At 33.8% G+C, this 20,509-nt stretch overlaps 4 protein-coding genes across 4 annotated transcripts; 1 reads left to right on the top strand and 3 right to left on the bottom strand.

Annotated features, from left to right (window-relative positions):
* The first annotated feature begins 38 nt into the window (after window positions 1-38).
* LOC106329937 (MATH domain and coiled-coil domain-containing protein At2g42460-like) lies at window positions 39-3,188 on the top strand. Its single transcript, XM_013768533.1, has 6 exons — window positions 39-95; window positions 591-695; window positions 786-946; window positions 1,023-1,234; window positions 1,323-1,386; window positions 3,055-3,188. Exons 2-6 carry the CDS (start codon window positions 604-606, stop codon window positions 3,186-3,188), a joined length of 663 nt encoding a protein of 220 aa, XP_013623987.1. The 5' UTR covers window positions 39-95; window positions 591-603.
* A 353-nt stretch (window positions 3,189-3,541) lies between these two features.
* On the bottom strand, window positions 3,542-4,398 carry LOC106328153 (protein COLD-REGULATED 15B, chloroplastic-like). The gene is made up of 2 exons (XM_013766534.1): window positions 4,111-4,398; window positions 3,542-3,866 (listed from the first exon to the last, which is right to left on the bottom strand). Exons 1-2 carry the CDS (start codon window positions 4,308-4,310, stop codon window positions 3,638-3,640), a joined length of 429 nt encoding a protein of 142 aa, XP_013621988.1. The 5' UTR covers window positions 4,311-4,398; the 3' UTR covers window positions 3,542-3,637.
* A 3,232-nt stretch (window positions 4,399-7,630) lies between these two features.
* On the bottom strand, window positions 7,631-8,929 carry LOC106328154 (protein COLD-REGULATED 15B, chloroplastic-like). Its single transcript, XM_013766536.1, has 2 exons — window positions 8,667-8,929; window positions 7,631-7,925 (listed from the first exon to the last, which is right to left on the bottom strand). The coding sequence occupies exons 1-2, from the start codon at window positions 8,861-8,863 to the stop codon at window positions 7,733-7,735; spliced, it is 390 nt and encodes a 129-aa protein (XP_013621990.1). The 5' UTR covers window positions 8,864-8,929; the 3' UTR covers window positions 7,631-7,732.
* A 3,052-nt stretch (window positions 8,930-11,981) lies between these two features.
* LOC106329938 (embryonic protein DC-8) lies at window positions 11,982-12,560 on the bottom strand. The gene has a single exon (XM_013768534.1). The coding sequence runs from the start codon at window positions 12,558-12,560 to the stop codon at window positions 11,982-11,984; it is 579 nt and encodes a 192-aa protein (XP_013623988.1).
* Between the last annotated feature and the right edge of the window lie 7,949 nt (window positions 12,561-20,509).

The following is a 20,509-nucleotide window of genomic DNA, read 5'->3' on the forward strand; positions in this document are numbered from 1 at the left end:
CACCTTAACAAAAAAAAAAAGAAAATGAGACAAATCATTGTTGACCTCTTTTAACTTGAAACCTTACGAAAACTCTCTGTCACCGCTTCAATTAGGTATAACTCATCGTCTCTTTTATATTTTTGTGTGACTGTTTTGTTTTCGGATTTCTGATGCCTTATTTGGAACACTTGTCTATTGTTAAGCTGTAAATGTACCAATACAAAAACTGTTATTACATGAAGAACATACACGTTTGGTTCATAGTACATCAGTTTTATTTTATTTTTTGGTCAAAAGTACATCAGTTTTATAGAATGGATAAATATTGCTTTAAACTGTATTATTAATTAATTTTCACTTTTGTAACATTTTACTGATTTGTTAATTTACTTAACATTTATATTTAAACAAAATTTTTAACTAAGATATTTTGATATTTCTGTAAAATTGATTAATTATGTTATTACAAATAATTTTAATATATGCAAGCTTTTGAGATGGATGAGAAAAAAAGGAAAAATTTGATATATATATATATATATATATATAATATGTATGATGCATGAATTGAAACAAGAAATCAAAACTAGCGGATCAATATTTTTAAGGAGACATCTAGAGATGGAGCATACCTTGAGTTGGGTGATAGACAACTTCTCCGAGAAGAATGATGAGATAAGAACTGCTAACTTCTCAATCAGCGGGTGTGAATGGTAAATATATAGGAAAAAACAAAATCACATTCTTTTTTTTGGCTGAGTTTTATTATTATTTTCTAACATGTAAAAAGGGTTTTCTCCTAGGTGTGTTTGTGTGCATCCCAAGGGTGCGTCTGGCTCTGATCACTTGTGTCTGTACCTGCAAGTTGTGAATCCTGATTCATTGAGTCTTGGATGGAAAAGGAGAGCTAGCTATTGCTTTGTTTTGTTGAATCAATCCGGAAAAGAGCTATTCAGATCACCTGGTAAATTATATCAAACATTTTACTTAGTGATGATTAATATCTGATTGATTTACTAAGAAGATTAAAAATCTTGCAGAGGAAAGCAGATGCACATTGTTCTGCAGTGAGATCTTATCCTGGGGTTACTATAAGACGCTGCCTCTTTCCAAGCTCCAAGAAAAAGGGTTTCTGAAGAAGAACAAACTAACCATTAAAATCTACATCAAAGTCCTTGAAGTTGTTCATCAAGGAAAGTCAACAGAGAATGAGATGTTAGATTACGGTGGTTTTCAGATCCCTGCTTCTCAAGTAAGCTAACCCTAATCTTTAATAAATAAATCCCATTTGTTAATGATTAGCATAACAACATCCTATCTCTCTCTCTCTGTTTTGGCAGCTTGCACTACTGACCAAGAATGTCATCATACATGACCCAAACTTTGCGGTAGATATTGTGTTGGGTTTTTCCCTCATTAGCCCAAGACCCAAGAAGCCCAAAAAGAAGAAGAAATATCTAGAGAAAAATGGAGAAGGATGAAGAAGTGTGTAGAAAAGGAAGTGTGTAGAAGATGAAGTGTGTAGAACTAACTTGTAGTCTCCACTTACTAGTATAAATAGGGGTGCTTAGCACCATTTGTAATCATCCAAGAATCAAGAAAAACAAAGAGAGAAAATATTTGTAAGAGAGAGTTTCCAAAAACAAAATCTTTGTAGTAAACCCTTTCCTAAATATTAAGAGTCTTCTTCTTAAATTTTCTAGTTGTCTAATACCATCTTCATCTCATCGATATTGGATAATTTTCCCAACAAGATAAACACTATGGAGATAGTCATAAACATTTACAATTGGTACGCAAAACAAAGATGCTCAGAACACACTGATCGTTTTTAAAGACCTCGAACCTTGAATGTTTTCTTAGGTAATGAGTACATTACACCAACATACAAGAATCTGCGAAAACATTCACGGCGAACGAACTCACGAACATATGAGTTCGTTTGTCGTGAATGTTTTCGCAGATACGTAATTCTAAAATCCATTTATGTTCACTTAATTGAAATTAGATAAAAGAAAGCTTAGTGAAAAAAATATTTGATACATTTTTGATTTTACAACAGGAATCAAATTGCTCACGTCAATCGAAAAGGACCAATCAATAAGAATCCTAAATCCTTTTTTGCTTTCTTTTATCGAGGAATGTTCTTTTCATTTTTTTGAGAGAAAATTAAAGAAAAAATAGGAATCAACAAATGGTGTAAGCCGCAAATCCACATATGGCCCAAGGAAACTTATGTTTGTATTGTATTATTTAGTATTGACTCATGGCTTTTACAAACATATTATATCCTTAACATTCAATAACCGATAATGTGGTTTAATGTAAAAAAAACACTATGTTATACATAATCAAAATATATAATTTCAACATTTATATAGGTACCTCAGCGGGTTACTACCTAGTGAAAAGTTAAACTAAAACACTAAAGTACCTAGTCAAACACTGAAGAGCATGGTTCCTATATACTGGTGATGGCGTTAGACACGGAAGAGCAGGACTGGTCTTAGTTTTGGTAATGAACATGTATAGTTGTAATGAACTTGTATAGTTGTAGACTAGTATGCATTCACGGACTGGTCTCAGTTTTGTTCACTTGGGGGGTGTGTTCTGTAGACTAGTAAATTACTAGTAGTAATGAACTAAAGCTTGTAACTTGTAGACTGTAGTATGTAGTATCAATGTATCATACTCGTGAATGTATTCTTGGTTTGAGACAGGTGTTAGTTTTGTTCACTCTTTCTTTGTTATTGCAGAGTGGAGCAACAGTGTTTGAGGTGGAGGAGACTCAGGAGATGAGAATAGCAACGAGTGATGTAACTGATGTGTTTTGTTCTGTCACAATTATGAATAATTGAATAAAAATAGCATGTAAACTTTGTTTTTTTAATTCCATGCTTAGCATTTGAAGACAAAAATGAATAAAGGAGAGCTTTTCTATTTATATGAATCATATACGAATTTTTTTAAAACATGTAAATTTTGGTGAAATTTGACATACAAGAGTTATTGGCAAGCATGAAAATTAAATGGACTGACTCTTGTACCAGTCTTAACCCTTGATTAAAATAGGCCCTAACCATGTAATTAACATCCCTACATACAGTAGAGGAGGTAGCAACTACTATGGCGGTAGAGGAGGAGGCAATGGTGGTGGATATGGTGCTCCTAGTGGTGTATATGGCGGAAAAACTCCAAGTGCTTAGGACTAAAGTCCCTAGTGTTTTGTTTTGGTTTGGTTAAAACTTTTACCCCTTACACACATATGTGATTTCATTCAAGAGATGGATGCATAACTAGTGTTGCTGCTTTAGGTGATTTGATCTTTGCTATTTTTAGGGGATGTCCTAAAAGTAACAGTCCCCAAGTTTCACAATGTTTGTGCATCCAAGTTTTGATCATGTTCTTGGTTTCCTATAGAGTTATTGTGCAACTCCACCAAGTTTTGAAATCCACAAAAGTTCTCTTTTATTAAGTTTCCCATTGATATACTTTGAAGACATCATCAAGATATAATGGTGAGTAGTTAAGTAACATATCTTTATTTCAACTAGTGAAATAGAAGTTTTAAACAAACTGATCTTATTGTAAAGTATCAAACATGAGACAAGAAGGATAAGATACATATATATCTACGAGTTAAGTGGTTGAAGCATCATGCTTTTGTGGCGTCCTTAGCCTCTCCTGCTTTACCCTCAACAAACTCGGCAACTTTGTTCCCAGCTTCGTTTCCTTTTGCCTTCACATAATCCAAAGCTTTCTGAGCTTCATCCACTGCAGTGTCTTTGGCTTCAACGTTCTTATCAACAACGTAGTCTTTTGCTTCCTCGCCATGTTTCAACGCCTCCTTTGTCTTCTCCGTCGCGTAATCCGAAGCTCTCTTTCTGTTCATGCATGTGTATATTCAGATTCATTGTTGACAAAACGTATATCTACATTGGCTAACATGGAAGCATCTTACTTAATTTTCAAATATTTGAGGCAATATGTAAACTAAAAAAATAAAAGAGATATCGATTATATATTATGGTTTATGAACCTCTATATCTTGATTCTTGAATGATATTGTAATATCATGGTTTAGTAATATATATATGAGAGTTTTTGGGTGAATAAGTATAGACTTACGTGGTTTCATTGAGGTCATCCAGAATGTTGCCGTCACCTTTATCGGCGTAGATCAACGACTTCTTGCGCTGAGCGACGACGACGAACTCAGTTTTCCGGCCAAAACCGACGGCGCCAATGCCGCTCTGCTTGGCTGCGCCGCTGGAGAAAGAAGAACCAATCCCACTGAGAACAGCTGATCCTGAGAGTGACATAGCCATGAAAGTTCTCTTTAAAGTGTCAAAAGCGAGCAAAAGAAATCAAAGGAGAGGTTTTAATAGGAACAAGAGTGAGATGAGTAATAATCTATTCTCCAATAGTATCATAGTTTTATAGATACTAGACCAACTGCAATCCAAATCACGTGGCATCGTAGAATTTTTTTTATAATGCATTGATGTTAACTATTGAAAAAACAGGTCGGCCATCAAAACTTGTGGTGATATACATGTTAGCATTTCTGCTTTTATTTTTGCAAAATTAAACACTAAGAAATCGGAGTTGTGGGTCGTTATCTTACTTCACGTGTACCACCTATGTTGTGATAAAAACAAAATATACGTCGGCCAACATGTTAGTTTAGGTTTGCGAACCTAAATCTACCCAAAAAAAACGTATATGATGGCAAGCCTAAAAAGTTTTCAAAATAGAGATATAAAAATATAATGTATTGAATTTTTATAATTTGACTATATATATAGTTAAAATTTAATAATTAAAAAGAAAATTAAGATCACACTTATAGAGTGATATATGGTTTATGGTATTTCATAGGATTCATGACAATCTCTATTCATTTTTTTCTTATTTTTAATATTTTATTTATGTTAAAATTATTGTGAATAAACACGAGTTAACTTTTTAGAAACAAAGAGAACTTAAAAGACAATTGAGTCAAACATAGGTTTACAGTTTGTATATTAATTATATGAAACCACGTGAGCGAGTTGAGTTCGAATCAGACTACACTCAGATGTCTGTGGCTACCGGTGATTTAACATTTTCTCGTCGGGGAACGATTTACTGTTTTTTTTTTAATTATATGAATAAATAAATTTGTAACCCTTTAAACTTGTATTTATACCATCTCAAAATTCTATATTTATTTTTCCTTTAAACAACATATTTATCTAGTAAAACCAATTTTTGTAATTTCAAAAGGCATACCATTACATAAATAAAAATAAATTAACGTCACTTTCAGAGATATCCACCAGGAACTTCTAAATAGACATGGTGTAATGGCTTAAATAAAAACTACAAACCATATTTACAAAGTTGCATATATAACGGTCACCGGGTGCAAGATTAGTTTTTTCAATTAGGATTTGCAAAAATGGGTTAAATCGTTTCACTGAATGCTATAATATTGATTTTTTTTTTGTGTCCAAAATATTAGCGTGGTGCATCGATTTTCTGATACATCAGAACCAAGCCATCAGGACCGATTCAAAGAAATCATGAACCTTGGACAAAATAGTTTAAAATATTTTTTTACCTAGATGGGTAACTTAAAAATTGAGAAAATTGCATAAAATTGCATAAAAACCTTCAAAGTGGTATTCATTAACACTTTAAACTTTTAAAGTTTTTCATTAGCATTTTAAACTTTCAACCTAACATTTGTATCACAAAAAACTTTAAACTTAACTTATTTGTTCATCAAATTAAAAATGTAACTAAAACTATTCATTTACATGTAAAATGTAGTGATGTGTCAGTTTTTAATAATAAAATAAATAAAAAAAAATTTAAAAGTTAAAAAAAACATATTTTAAAAGAAAAATATTTCACATGTTCAAATATTAAATTTTAAACTTTCTAAAAATAAATAAAAATATTCAAATACTTTTTTTATAAATTGTCTAAAACTTAAGAATATTATAAAATTCGAATTTTTTAAAACAAATTCAAGTAATATATACTAGTGTTTTGGAAGAACACCGATTCTGGTTGCAACAGACGTAGCAGCACGTGAGTCTCGACATTCCCCACGTGGCTCATGTTGTGAACTTTGATCTACCAAATGACATTGATGACTATGTCCACCGTATTGGGCGGACAGGACGTGCTGACAAATCAGGACTTGCAACTGCCTTCTTTAACGATGTCAACACTTCCATGGCAAGACCGCCCTCGCTGAGCTGATGCAAGAAGCTAACCAGGAAGTCCCTGAATGGCTCACACGATATGCCTCGCGTTCCTCTTTTGGTGGTGGTAGGAACCGGCGTGGTGGTGGTTGGTTTGGAGGCCATGATTTTTTAGATAAGGGTCATACAGTAGAGGAGGAGGCGGTGGTGGTAGCAATTACTATGGCGGTGAAGGAGAAGGAGGAGGAGGCTATGGTGATGGATATGGTGCCCCAAGTGGTGGATATAGCGGAGAAACTTCAAGTGCTTGGGGACTAGGCTCCTATAATGTTTTGTTTTGTTTTGGTTATAATTCTTTGATTACTGTTTTTATTCTACATTTCCAAAGAGTATGTATTAGTGTATTACCCACCCCTTTACAGCTATATGAGATTTCATTGAAGAGATGGATACATACCTAACTAATGTTAGGTGATTTGATCCTTTGAGCTATTTTTAGGGGATGTCCTAAAAGTAATAGTCGCCAAGCTTCACAGTGTTTGTATCTAAGTTTTGATCATGTTCTTGGTTTCTTATAAAGTTATAGCGCAGCTTCACTTAGTTTTGAAATCCATAGAAGTTCTTTTTTATTGTTTTCTTAATACTTTGATTTTCTCTTCTATTCTCCTAAAAGAGCAAGTTTGAGAAGTTGTTCAGACAAACAAACATAAAAGGAACAAACATCAAAAAGAGAAACACAATTGAAGCAAACCACACCACTTGAGGGTTGAAACAGAGACAAGCGCCTAAAATTGGATAAATCTGAACCAAGTTTCGATGAGAGGAGACGAGCTTGCGGAAGAGCGAGGAAGAGAGGCTCGGTTACTGATGTCAAGACCATAAAGCTTTGCTCTGAGAGTGAGTTGAAATTCCTTTACCAAAGTGATAGCCGGCCTACCAACATAGGAATGAAATCTGACATTTCTTTCTTTCCAAAGAGAATAAAACCACAGCATGAAAAATGAGCAGGCACACCAAATTTAACTCCTTGTTCGAAACTCTCCTTTTAAGCCAGATAATAATGTCAGTCAAAGAATATGGAGGAGATAAATCCTATGTCTGAAGAAGGACGACCAAACATCCAGCGAATAAGGACAAATGACGAACAACTGTGCACTGGTTTCATCATTAGCACCACATAGCAAACAAGAGTGAGGGACATTCATACCCCATTGGATCAATCTATCTCTCGTTGGAAGCCTTTCACGCATCAACACCCAAACAATTTGTGGTTGGAATACACCGTAAGTTCTTTTCTTTTTTTTTATACCCCGTTAGTTCTTTTGCATTCAGTTTCTCATTAATATGCTTTGAAGACATCATCAAGATATAACCTAACTTACGGTATGGTAATGATTTAAAGTATGATGATGAGTAGTTAAGTAACATATCTTTTATTTCAAATAGTGAAATAGAAGTAAAAACAAACTGATCTTATTGTAATATATTAAACATGAAACATGAAGGATTGATACATATATATATTAATATATACTAGTTAAGTGGTTGAATCATCATGCCTTTGTGGTGTCCTTAGCCTCTCCTGCTTCGTTTCCTTTTTCCTTCACATAATCCAAAACTTTCTGAGCTTCATCCAATGCAGTGTCTTTGGCTTCATCGTTTTTCTCATCAACGTAGTCTTTTGCTTTCTCTCCATCTTTCAACGCCTCCTTTGTCTTGTCTGTCACGTAATCTGAACCTCTCTTTCTGTTTATGTATATGTTTCATTATTGACCAACATGGAATTATCTTAATTTACTGGATTCTCAAATATTTGAGGCTAATATGAAAAGAAAGATCAATTTATGTATTATGATTTACGAACCTCTGTCTCTTTAATAATTTAAAATATAATATTTTCTCTAAACATACAAATTTTCAATGATAAAATTAAAAGATTAACTCTCTAAACTTATTCAGATTCATTATTGACCAATGATTTTAAATATATATCCACAATTGCCAACATGGAATTATCTAACTGAATGCTCAAATATTTGAGGCTAATATGTAAGCTTAACAAACAAGGGGAGATCAATATATATATTATGGTTTATGAACCTATTTATCTTGAATTATACTAGAATAGTTTAAAATATAATTAGCTCTAGGACACAAATTTCTGTGATTAAGACTACACCATTAGTTTTGATAATTTCCTTTTATTTTAAGAAATTTTAGTCATTGATTTACTTTAAAGGGAGGTACTCAAAATATCTTGTTTCTCAAATATTTTCCAAGAAAATTTTAAATAAAATACAGTTTTTTTTAAATAATATAAAGTTCTTTTATGAAGGCAAATCGTGTACGTATATGTTTCAAACGACCGCTTTCATAACCGGCTAGGGTGGGTTATTTATCAAAACACTATCATGATTAGGTTAGTAAATATTATATACAGATTCACAAGACAAGATGTAGTAAAAGAGAAATTAAACATAGACTTACGTGGCCTCATTGATGTCATCGAGAATGTTTCCATCACCTTTCTCGGCGTAGATCAACGACTTCTTGCGCTGAGCGACGACAACGAGCTCAGTTTTCCGGCCAAATCTGACGGCGCCAACGCCGCTCTGCTTGGCTACGCCGCTGGGGAAAGAAGAATTAATCCCACTGAGAACAGCTCCTGAGAATGACATCGCCATTGAAGAGAACTAGAGAAATCAAAGGACGAGTTTTAAGAGGAACAAGAGTGAGATGAGTAATAATCTATTCTCCAACAGTATCATAGTTTTATATAGGGGTGGGCAAAAAACCCAAACCGAACCGATCCAAACCAAACCAACCGAAGTTAAACCGATCTAAACCAAACCGTGCTTTTTACATAACCCAATTGGTTCATGTTTTACTCAACCCGAATGGTTTGGTTTGGTTTAGCTTCAAACCGAACCAAACCAATAATCCAATATATTTTTATCTATAAATAAATATATAAATATATATATATACATATATATATATGTAAACATATTGTAAATTTTAGTTAAAGTTTTGTTTTTCATTTTTTCGTAACTTTCATATATTTTTTTTAAAATCCAAATATGATTCAAATAATCCTAATATCTAAAGATTGTACTGAAAACAAAACCTAAAAACTATAAGCATCTAAATCGTAGCAATCTCGTTTCGTTCATCTTCTCCAATTTTTATTCTCTAAATTATGTAACAGTTATTATAGGATCAATAAAAACAAAAAGATTGATGCAAATAGTTTAGTTAATAGGTTTTGGAATGCTTACAAAACTTTGTTATGCTAATTAGATTACAAATAATATGCTATTTGTTTATTATGTATTTCTTCCTTTGATGTGGTTAAGAGTTTTGTCATCGAACTTGTTTTTTGTTTCATAGATTCTTAAAGAAAACCAAACTAAATCTAAATGAAACCGAACTAAACCGAACCAAATTAAACCCAAACCGAACCCAAACCAAAGCTACTTTGGTTTTAATTGTGTTGAGTTTTATAAAACCTAAATTAACCAAACCAAACCGAATTTGAAACTAAACCGATATGCCTTTATAGGATACTAGACCGACTACAATCCAAATTACGTGGCATCGTAAGGATATTTTTAAGCATTAATATTATCTTCTTTAATAAATATTAGGAGAAAAAAACAGGTCGGCCATCAAAAGTTGTGGTGATATACATGTTAGCAGTTTTGGCAACATTTTTGGCAACACAAGTTTTAGATGTTAGCATTTCTGTTTTTATTTTCTTGCAAAATTAAGCAGTAAGAAATAAAAGTTGTGGTCGTTCTCGTCTTCTCGTTACTTCACGTGTACCCCCCTTTATTGTGATAGAAACAAAAAGGAAAAAAAAAATACGTCGGCCAAGTGTTGTAATATATCTTTTGATTAGGATTTGCTAAAATGGGTTAAGTCATTTCAAATTTCAAATTTCAACTTTTATCTTTTTATTTGTATTTTGGTTCTTACAATTATATATCATATTTATAATTTTTAAATATTTTTTTGTTTATTGTTTTAATCTTTAAATCTTTTATATCTCATAAATATTTCAAATTTGTTTTATAAATTAAAATTAACACATGAAATTAAATAAAAATTTTAAAACAAAATTTATAATATTTTAAAACTAGAATTAAACAACAAGAATGATACAAAAAACCATAATAAAAACTTATTAAAAAGACACATGAAGACATAATTATTACTCAAATTTAAATATTATAACAACACTAATAGTCTGGTAAATTTGCTCTGGAACCTCACAAATCTCCAAAATATTGTCCAAACAAATTTTGTGTAACCGAAGATGATTGTTGTTGTTGCTCTTGACGCATTTTTCGTACGATTCTTTCTTGTTCAGGTCGAATGTATTCATGAATATTAACATCATCGATAGAAGCTAAGTTTTTTTAGCAATATTTTATTTTCCTCTTTTACTTCTTTAAAAACTAATTTTTTTGCTTCATTTTGCAGTCGTTATTCAATTATCTCATGACCTTTTTCCCTGCTTGTTGTACTTTCGTTTAAAAGATCAAGGATTTTTTTTGTTTGATGCTATCAAACTATCAGCGGCCATATTATGAGGATGTCCGATTTCAACAATTTTTGGCTCGTAATTTACAAATAAAAAATAAAGAGAATCATTTTTTACTTCGAAATGCACTAGTTGATCATATATGGGAGCATTACGGAAATAATTTTATGGAATAATGTAGTATTTGCTTGCAGTTTAATATTTAATTATGTACTTTTATTTATAATTTTATATTTTAGTTTAAGATTTTTTAATTAATATTTCTGTAATATTTATATATATGTACTAGTTATTTATAGAAGTTTTGTGAATTTACATCAACTATGACAAATATAAGGACCATAGTGTAAAATATAAATAATTTTGAAGTTAGGTTTGAAGTTTTACTTTTGGAGAAGAACCCATTGAAACTTCAAATATAAAGTTTTAGAAACTTCAAAATAGAGTTCTTTTTTGGAGATGCTCTTATAGAGTAAATCTATTTTTACTTTATCAAAAAATAGAAATGAGGTGGATATGATCATTTCTTACTCAAAATTTTATTTTGGAATGAAACATGAAGGGAGGTTGGGGATGTTCATCGAAACTAGTAAATAGTTAAATTTATTCATCGAGAAAACTTATTAAGTTAAATTTATAATCATATATTTCCAATCCATTTTAAAAACTAGTACCAAAAAAACTCGAACTTTTGAATTCAAAATAGTTATATACTGTAACTATTTATTTTTCATCGTGGTCCACCACCCCATCTCCGTACATGGATTCTATACCACAAAGTTTTAACCACAAATATGCTGCCTTTGAGTATCATGTTTGAGGTGGTGCATAATAACAAGCCTTTCCAATAATGATGTATCATCTTTATCAAATTTATCAGAATTATAATAAGGTGTATATATCCTTTATGCTAATAAGTTTACTTGTAATCTATGTAGGTTAGGTAGATGGATCAGCAATTCCTCGAAGTTTGCTTTAATTTGCTGCTGCTGATTTCCACAGTTGCAAGCAATTTCAAAGATGTAACCACCCTAGAGAGAATCTCCCTTACCAAATAATTACGAAGCTTGTACATCACCATCATACTAACAAATACATACTTCGAACCAATTAACAGAGAAACAGAAAAGTTTTATTTACTAGAGAATTCTTCTGAAACAGAGCTGCTTGTTATTTACATACAAAACCCTTTAAACCAAAAAACACACTAATCTTTAAACCACCGTGTTTCCTGTTTCTCTTCCTTTCTCCCTCTCCTACTCGGAAGCTCTCCGTGCTTTCTCGGCCGCTGTATCTTTGCCTCTGTCAGCTTGTTCCTTTGCCTCTTGCCTTTTTTGAGCCGCCACATGTCCAGTTTCCCTTGCCTTCTCCGTCACGTAATCAGAAGCTCTCTGAGCTTTCTCACTCGCCGTATCTTTCGCAGCTTTTCCCATATCCGCCGCTTTCTGAGCATCTTTCCCAACACTTTCCTTATCTTGCCGTCCTTTCTCGGTGACCGTCTCAGTTGCACTCCGACCACCACGGACTGACACCTGACCTTTCCTTTCTCTTATCTCCTCGCCTCCTGCAGCCAAAAGCTGAGCATGCCGTGCTTTCTCTCCATGAAAGCCATGAGCGCCACTCTCTAACTCTTCTCTCCCTTCTCCCGTCAGCTCTACTCCTACTCTCCCAGGGCCTTCTTTTCCGAACACAGCAGCAGCTTCTCCGCCTCCATGACTTCCTCTCTCAGTCGCAGCGTGAGTAACATGGACACCATTGTCTCTCCCTTTGTCTTTCTCCACTTTAACTTCCCTCTGCTTCACCACATTCTCTCTTCTTGCTTGCTCTGACGCCATTGTAATTATATGCTAATTAACAATAACAAACACCTTTCAAGAACACAGTTTAGTTTCAAGACTATAGTTAGATGATTCTTGTCGAGTTTTGATCTTTCTTCTGCTTTTATAATTGACGAACATTTTAACCTAAAAGAAAGAATTATCTGGCGGTGTGTGATGTGTTGAGTATGTTATTGCAAACGTGTAGGTATGTATGATGTATTGTGACTCAGGTTGTGGGGAATAGATCAACGTTAATGTTATTGAGCCAACGAGAAGAAGCCAATCATCTCGGTTTTAGACACGTGTTGTTCCATACTAGCACGTGGAGACCTTCCAGAGCATTGTGTCTTCTCGACGTCTCAGCTTTTCAGTTTGGTCGGTTCCAAGTTCCAACTACGGAATCGCATCACTATGCTTCTTTTTGTTTAGAAAAAAAAGACTATGGAATCGCATCACTACGCTTCTTTTTGTTTTCAAGCAGGCCCATTTTGAATTTTAGGTCCAAGTATATCTCTAGCTCAATAGGGTAATAACCTGGAAAATTATCGTAGAGTATTTCATTTGAAATAATAACTAGGTATTTTTTCCGTCGTACAGACATAATTATCTTACTAATATTTATTAATAAATATATTATAAATTTAAAGACCAACAAAATAATTTATTGTCATATACTTATTTAATCTATAACAAATTTGACATAAAACTATTTATATATGATGCAGTTTTTTCACAAAACATATATATATATTTTTTATTATTATTTTATAAAAATCAGAATCTATATCATGTTATGTAAATATTGTAGAAATCTCTTTATACACAATTTTGGTTGTGTTTTTTTTTTCTTTTTTCATTAATTATCAAGATCTTTCATTATGTTTATCAACATATGGCTTATATATAAACTTGTCTATTTCAAGATTTTTTAATTCAGAATTTCGATTTTTACTAAATAATAATACACTAGACATGAATTTCTTTTTGTCAAAAACGTTTTTTAATATTTTATTATAATTAATTCACGTTTAATGATTAATTATATAAAAACAAATAAAACTAAATTAATTATTTATTAAAGGTATCAATGTATTTAACCAGTATAACTTTTAACGTTAGATTTCACAAATAATAGTATAGATTAAACTACCATGACTTGTTTAGAGTTACTTTAGTATCTCAAACGTTATTTCAGTGAAGTATGAAGGGACCGAAATTCAAATTTGACTAAAAGTAAATAGTTCTTGCGTAACATATACAATGATGAAAAAAGAATTACATGAGAAAAGAATAGAGTAAGTTTTAAGTGTCAGGCAAACCAAAAAGACCCCAAATGGCCAAAATCATTACCAGAATATTCTTTTATAAATGATATATACATATATATATATATATATATATATATATATCAGAATGTTATTTGTACATAGGTACATATATTAATGTTTAATTAAACATAATAGTTGTGAAAGCATTATAGTCTAGTGATCAAAGTTTAAAGGTTTTTATACCAAGTCTAGGGTAAGCAGATTCGTTGTAGTCATGTGTTGCGGGAAAGGCTACAAGAAGAAATCGTTGTTCGTGAAACTATTCATCAGGTAATATTATATGATGATGAAATCAATAATTTGACTAGTGTTTTAAAAAAAAACAGAATAGGTTTTCTTAAAAACAATTGATGATAATGAAATTTGATTGCTGATGGAGGTGATGATGAAGGTAAAACAGATTCACATCGGATCAGCATATGCGCACATGCATTTTCGAGCATCCAACTTCAGGTGGCAACAAATAAAATCATGGCAGCATATAATTGGTCTGCTATATTATAGATTTTATTTGAAGTTTCATCATCCATTGGCCAAAATACTTGAGTATGTATATGTATAGACCCAAAGGTGGCAACAATGCAATATAGCTATTACATTATAAGGATATGTTTTCAATTATCCACACATCCAGCCGTGTTTCACAGGCTTACAGCCGTCGGACGATAGTGGCGTTCCTTTAATCACCTTGCGTTGTAAGTTATTCAGTTGAGTCTATTGTTGCGCAATTATTAACTTGGATTGGTATTTTAACCAAAAACAAAACATGGACTGATTAGGGCTAACTAAAACTTTGTAACTTTTGTCATCTATTAACTATTATATCGTTTAAAGATAAGTTGATAAAGTTTAAGATCATTGAAATGTTTCTTTTCCGTTTAAAGCTAAATACCTGTTAAAAATATCTAATGTTCTTTTATTTTCAGTATCTCTTTTTATTTTACTGTTCTGTTATTGTAATTTTACTATTTCCAAAAATTTCAAACATAATGTTTATCGTCCATCAAACGTATCTATTTCAAACATAGATGATTGAACCTCTAAAACAACTGGATCTCTAACTAGACTAATCTGATGCTTGTCTAAATGGAATTCTAGATTTTATTTGAAAGTCTCATCATTCACTGGCTAAATACTATCCAGACCAAAGTAATTCCTCATCTATGGGAAAGTACTGATTTATTCTAAAATATAGAATGGCTAACAAAAAAAACAAATGTAACTTTTTTTTCCCAGGAAAAATACTTATCATTCAAAAGAAACCTACATGATTCAATACGTAAACTGGCGGATGCATGAACAATCCCCAGACACAAAAGCCCACATGAAAGGGCAACTAGAACCCACACCGGGGCATCTTACGGCAAACAAAACAAAAGGATCCAAGCTGAAACTTAATCTATAAAAGACTACCAACTGCCCAAGAGCCATAAGAGAATTAACTTAGCAAATTTTAAGACTTAGTAGAGGCCAATGATCAGAAATAGTTGCTGCTGCCCATAACCCGCCACACGATAATCTCGACCTCCTGCACCTAAGACACCACGACTTATCATTGCTGCTCATGCCCGCCACACGATACCGTCCAAGAACCAAGACCCTACAACTTCATAACCCAACAGGAAGAACCGCTACACGATTCACACAACCTTCAGATACTGATTCGACGCACCCAGCGTCCACTTACTTCAAGATAGAAGCCCAAACACACTCTCAACAAAACGAAGCCTTGCCAAACGGACCCCTCCAGACATACGGAAAAAGAACTGAATCTGTAAACGACCACTGAAACCGCCACCATACGAAGTAAAATCTGCTAAATCCATTCTCACCAGGCCTTAAAAACTCTCACCACACTCTGGCATAAAGAAAACAACGAAACTCTCTAGATACCCACTGACTAAATACATGCCACAACTAACCGATTAACATATCTTCTCCAATTGTTGGTCTCCTCATCGAGGGGACTCCATCGAAGATTTACAAAAGGGAAAATCTGATCTTGACAGAACCCTAGGTTCTAAACGCCGACCTTCGCCTCCGACTGCCTCCTAGTTCTCGCCGACTCTCCAAAAGAAGTTAATAACCGCCTCCATCAACCACGGAGGATCTCCGGTAAGGGTCTCAACAGCTCACAGAACCGCACATATCGAACTAGGTTAATAACAGAGGGGATGAAGGCAAAGGAAAAGGAGAGATAGAGGAGAGGAGAGGAGAGTTACGCCTCCGGTGCCGTTGAGCGGCGACCGGAGCTAGGGCTTCGTCACACGGTTGTTCTCTTTTTGGGTCCGAAGGGGAGAGGAGGCCGTATAGGCTTTTCTTTTCACTAAATATAGTTGTAGTTTCTCATTAATTCTTTTTTGTTGGCAACAATACAAAACTGAGCTGGACGGTAATGCGATCTAACTACATATATTCTTCGTTCGTACATACAATATGATCTTAATTTGAAAACAAAATAAAATACTATTGATTAAACATAGGATACCTTTAGTAGTTAAGCTTAGAAAGCGTGGATAGCGTTTAAATAAAACTATTAATCGAATAATTAAGAAAACCAGATAATCTCATAGATAATCTCATACGTGGTTTTGTATATATTATCAAGTATCATGGTGGAATAGATACTGCAGATAGATAAGTTACAAAAAACAATGAGAGATACAGATAGATAAGAATATACAACGAACAGAAATGCATCTATTAGACAATAATTTTAACAAAAACAATGTATTAAAAGGTAATCCAATAAAAAAACAACGCAGGTATAAATAAATTTCGCTATGTGTAGTTGTTACAAGAACTAAAAAACTGTATTCGTTTTATTCCATGTAAAGAACAAGCACTTACATATTATATTTACACAAACGAGAATTTTATTTGGCCCGGCCTGTGGTTCCTACTACACTTGACACTTTCTGTATTAACTTCCAATATTATGTGGAATTTTAGATAGGTGCATCTAAAAAGAATATACCGTACATAACTTTTCTAAAATATACAAAGTCCATGTTCTCGCGGCACAACCCACAAACCATCAAACTCAAAGCCAGGCAATGAATAAATCAAACATCATTTTAATTAAATACTGTAACTATTTAAGTTAATAAAGTATATTTTTAGACGAGTAAAACTGTGAAAGATTCTGATCTAATATCTTATAACTTACATGAAACTCTAATCTTGGTGTTATAACTGATTAACTGGTACCACTATGTAAAAGGCTTGTTTTTCTTTTCGTGTGTATCTCTGTCGATATTGGATAGCTGGTTTTGTCTACTTAATAAAATGAAAAAAACAGTTAATGCTTAAATAAAGAGACTAAAATGATGTAAAACATTATTATTTATTAGCATGTAACTGCACTTCATCTTGGGAACTTGTCACTATCTCTCCTACAGTAGTTTAGAGAGAGAAGTTAGATCTACTTTGGGGATCGGCGTTCGGCCGGCGCGTGAGCGTCCGTGCCGGTGCCGGAGTCCTTTCTTGTCCGGCGTAGTGGCTCCCCTTCGCTCTTTCTTTGTCGTCCTATCAACGACCGTCTTGTCCGAGCTCTGGTATCCGCTACCATCCCTAATGGTGGCTCGGTGTTGGAGTAACGACGCGTTCGTCTGGAGGTCCCCGGTGGAGAGGGGGCGGCTTGCATGTTTAGTGGTGGTGTTTTCCGGGAGGTGGAGGCTTGCTCAGATCCACCGCCGCCAGCTCTAGCTTCCGGGAAGGGAGTCTCCTTCAGATTCGCCTTCGCCGGCTTTTGGTTACGGAGAGCGAAAGCTAGCAAAGCTTCGCGCTGCCGCTTAGGAACCCGGTGTTCGTTTGGGTTAAGGTTACTGGATTCGATTTGTGTCAAGCTCGACGTGGTTGTCGTCAAGGTGGGGTTGGGTCACTGCGGATGAGATCTCGGTAGACGATGAAGCTCTCCGGCGAGGGGACGAATTTCAAGGAAAGAAAGCGATGGTTCTCGGTTTGAGTGTCTAGGGTTTGAAGTGTTTTAAAGTCGGAGGAGATCTCGAGGTTCGTTGGAACTCTCCGGCGTGATGACAGTGCGGTGAAGAACGGCTATGGATTCGTTGGAGGCTTGTCGGTTACTGAGCTCCGACGAACGAGGATTTCGATGGTGTTGTTCCGGCGGCGTAGAGGCGGAGGCGGTCAAGTTGAGGCGGTTACGACGCGTGACGCGTTAATGGAGCAGATCTCTCCACGTGTCGAGCCAGCCTCCTTGACACGCTATCCGATTGGGTCGTGCGGCTTCTGAGTTTGGGCCGAGGGCCCGTTTAGCTTTTTCATTTAGTCCGTAATCTTTTGGGTTTGTAGCCGTCTTTTGCTGTAATCGGGTTTCGTCCGTTTACTGGGCCTGGCCCTTTGATCTAATTAAAGAAAAAATTTTGACGGAAAAAAAAAAGCATGTAACTGCACTTATTTTCCAATGTACACACATTTCCTCTTTTGTCTATCTTTGATTGGGTCCATTCACACTCATACTCAAACATTACAGGCTGAGCACTGTATTATGTTTTGTACGTCTCTAGCAGAACAAACAATGTGACATGTGTTGAATAGACAGACTAATTGTGATTGGTGTTGGCTTTTGCTGGTTAATGAAAGTGTTTCTGTAAAATCTTATATACTAAAATTAATAATATAATTTTCTAAACTCATTTGTTTATCAGTCAAATTTATGACAATAAATTATATGGATCAACATAACTATATATTTTTCATTTTTAATCTTCGAGCTTTTAAAATTTTATTGGCACCGCACGTCAACGCCTATAGATAAAAACTGAACACTCACATGACATTTAAAAGCAACTATCGCATATGTTTAAAGATAACTTATTACAAATGTAAGAAAACTATTACAAATGTTGACCAATCGGTATTAGTCTAGTGGTAAAATTCTCACGGCCGTAAATATTTCCATGAATTCGATTTTTTTTTGCCACCTGGAACATTTTAAGTAATAAGAAAACGTGAATCATGCGGGTCTTGTGGTAATTAGTGCTTGGGCTCACGGTTATAAATTTTTTTTTTGATGGGTTTGATATTCACATTTCACATATATCGTGCTTCGCCATTCAAATCCATTTTTTATAATACTATAGTTGAGACCCATATACTCTAAAAAATTATTATTTTAACTTTTTATTTATTTATTTTAATTTAAGAATGCGTCTTGAGATCTCTATGTATTTATATCATGCATGTTTCTTTTGGCTACGTGAATAAAATAGCCGGTTTTGTTAAACCGATATTTAGCAATTTTGTGTATGTCACTTTATCAACAAAAAATGAAGAAGAAAAAACGTGTGTCACTGTCGTCCCCCATCCTCAGTTTGGCGGGCTCGAGGACATGTTTTCGAATAATCCTTCAGAGCTAACAGAACAATCCGTCATTGAAACTTAACAGCGTTACATTGACTGTGTGCTTTAGCTGGTAGACACATCGATGACGCTAAGCACCAGCTGGCGTGATCAGTGTTTGCATTTATCTCCATTTCCTTGCCGACTTCTTTAGTTTATAATCTTTCTATTTTCCTAGTATTATTTTTGTTATGTTATATCCTTTTATTTTTTTCATTTATGTATTATAGAGCGTTCACCGGTTGAAAAATACATAATCATTCTGAAAAACATTTGACTTTTCTTTAGAAAACTATCTGAGAGTGAGATGCATGACTTAAAATAATATGCATGTATAATGCATCAGTGTGCAATGTATGTAATCAGTGGTTCCGTAGGTCCGAACGGTACGGAACATGTGGAATCGCGCAATGGTCTACGAAATTAAAAATGAAATAGGAGTACTAGAAAGTAGTTATGAGTATTAATTTGTTTTGTTGATGAACAAAAATGATTAAATAGTAATCCCAAAAGAGAAAAGAGACCTATGACAGGCTTTTCAAAGATACCCGTTAACAAAAACAAATAAATGGAAATTTATTTGTATTTTGTTCTTTTCATGAAAACCTCTTTTTCATCTTTTCTCAAATCTCAACACCCAACGCAAGAACTAGGCTTGTAATATTCGTTTCATTTAAATAAGAATAGGCTATTGTCACACAAGATTACTTTATCTGCTTATACGTTATAAGCTTATAGTATTACAGAAAGTTATAAATATTACGATAAATATGGTGGCTTGATAAATACATACAACTTCACAAGACGATTTTGTCCTCGATCGTGATGTTTCTATCTAGAACGAAAGTTGAAAACCTAGGTGGCCTTTTCTCTCGTTTATTCCTTTTTGTTTTCATTTTAGTTAAGTCAAAGACAAATATGTATGTATAACTGATTTGCCAAAAAAAAACAAAGTCAGTGATTTGTCTAATTATATATTTTGAAATACTCTTTTATTGGCTAAACACCTTTTCTAAAATCCTCATATAGATTAAAGTATAAATACCTAAGTAATTACCATCACAATTTAGAAATTGATCATTTGAGCGGCAAAATTAATGCTAGTGGTCTGTACAACGCCCCATAGAAGTGGGGTTGATAAATGAAATATGCAAAAAATAATATTGATAAAAATAATTTACATGTCGTGCATTGAATATTGTACGAAGGTTTAGTGCTAAATTCTAATAATAGCCTGCTTATGCTATTGTATAGCTTGTGATTAATAAATGTTGC

Source organism: Brassica oleracea, chromosome C3 (assembly GCF_000695525.1).
Source record: "Brassica oleracea var. oleracea cultivar TO1000 chromosome C3, BOL, whole genome shotgun sequence".
Classification (NCBI taxonomy): Eukaryota; Viridiplantae; Streptophyta; class Magnoliopsida; order Brassicales; family Brassicaceae; genus Brassica; species Brassica oleracea.

What these genes read in the sequence shown, in the direction of transcription:
- LOC106329937 (XM_013768533.1), top strand. Translation starts at nt 604, where the DNA reads ATGGAGCATACCTTGAGTTGGGTGATAGACAACTTCTCCGAGAAGAAT. An exon ending in AGAGCTATTCAGATCACCTG is followed by an intron (nt 947 to 1,022) that starts GTAAATTATATC and finishes AAAATCTTGCAG; the next exon opens with AGGAAAGCAGATGCACATTG. An exon ending in TGCGGTAGATATTGTGTTGG is followed by an intron (nt 1,387 to 3,054) that starts GTTTTTCCCTCA and finishes TGATTAAAATAG; the next exon opens with GCCCTAACCATGTAATTAAC.
- LOC106328153 (XM_013766534.1), bottom strand. Translation starts at nt 4,310, where the DNA reads ATGGCTATGTCACTCTCAGGATCAGCTGTTCTCAGTGGGATTGGTTCT. An exon ending in GATGACCTCAATGAAACCAC is followed by an intron (nt 3,867 to 4,110) that starts GTAAGTCTATAC and finishes ATGCATGAACAG; the next exon opens with AAAGAGAGCTTCGGATTACG.
- LOC106328154 (XM_013766536.1), bottom strand. Translation starts at nt 8,863, where the DNA reads ATGGCGATGTCATTCTCAGGAGCTGTTCTCAGTGGGATTAATTCTTCT. An exon ending in GATGACATCAATGAGGCCAC is followed by an intron (nt 7,926 to 8,666) that starts GTAAGTCTATGT and finishes ATACATAAACAG; the next exon opens with AAAGAGAGGTTCAGATTACG.
- LOC106329938 (XM_013768534.1), bottom strand. Translation starts at nt 12,560, where the DNA reads ATGGCGTCAGAGCAAGCAAGAAGAGAGAATGTGGTGAAGCAGAGGGAA.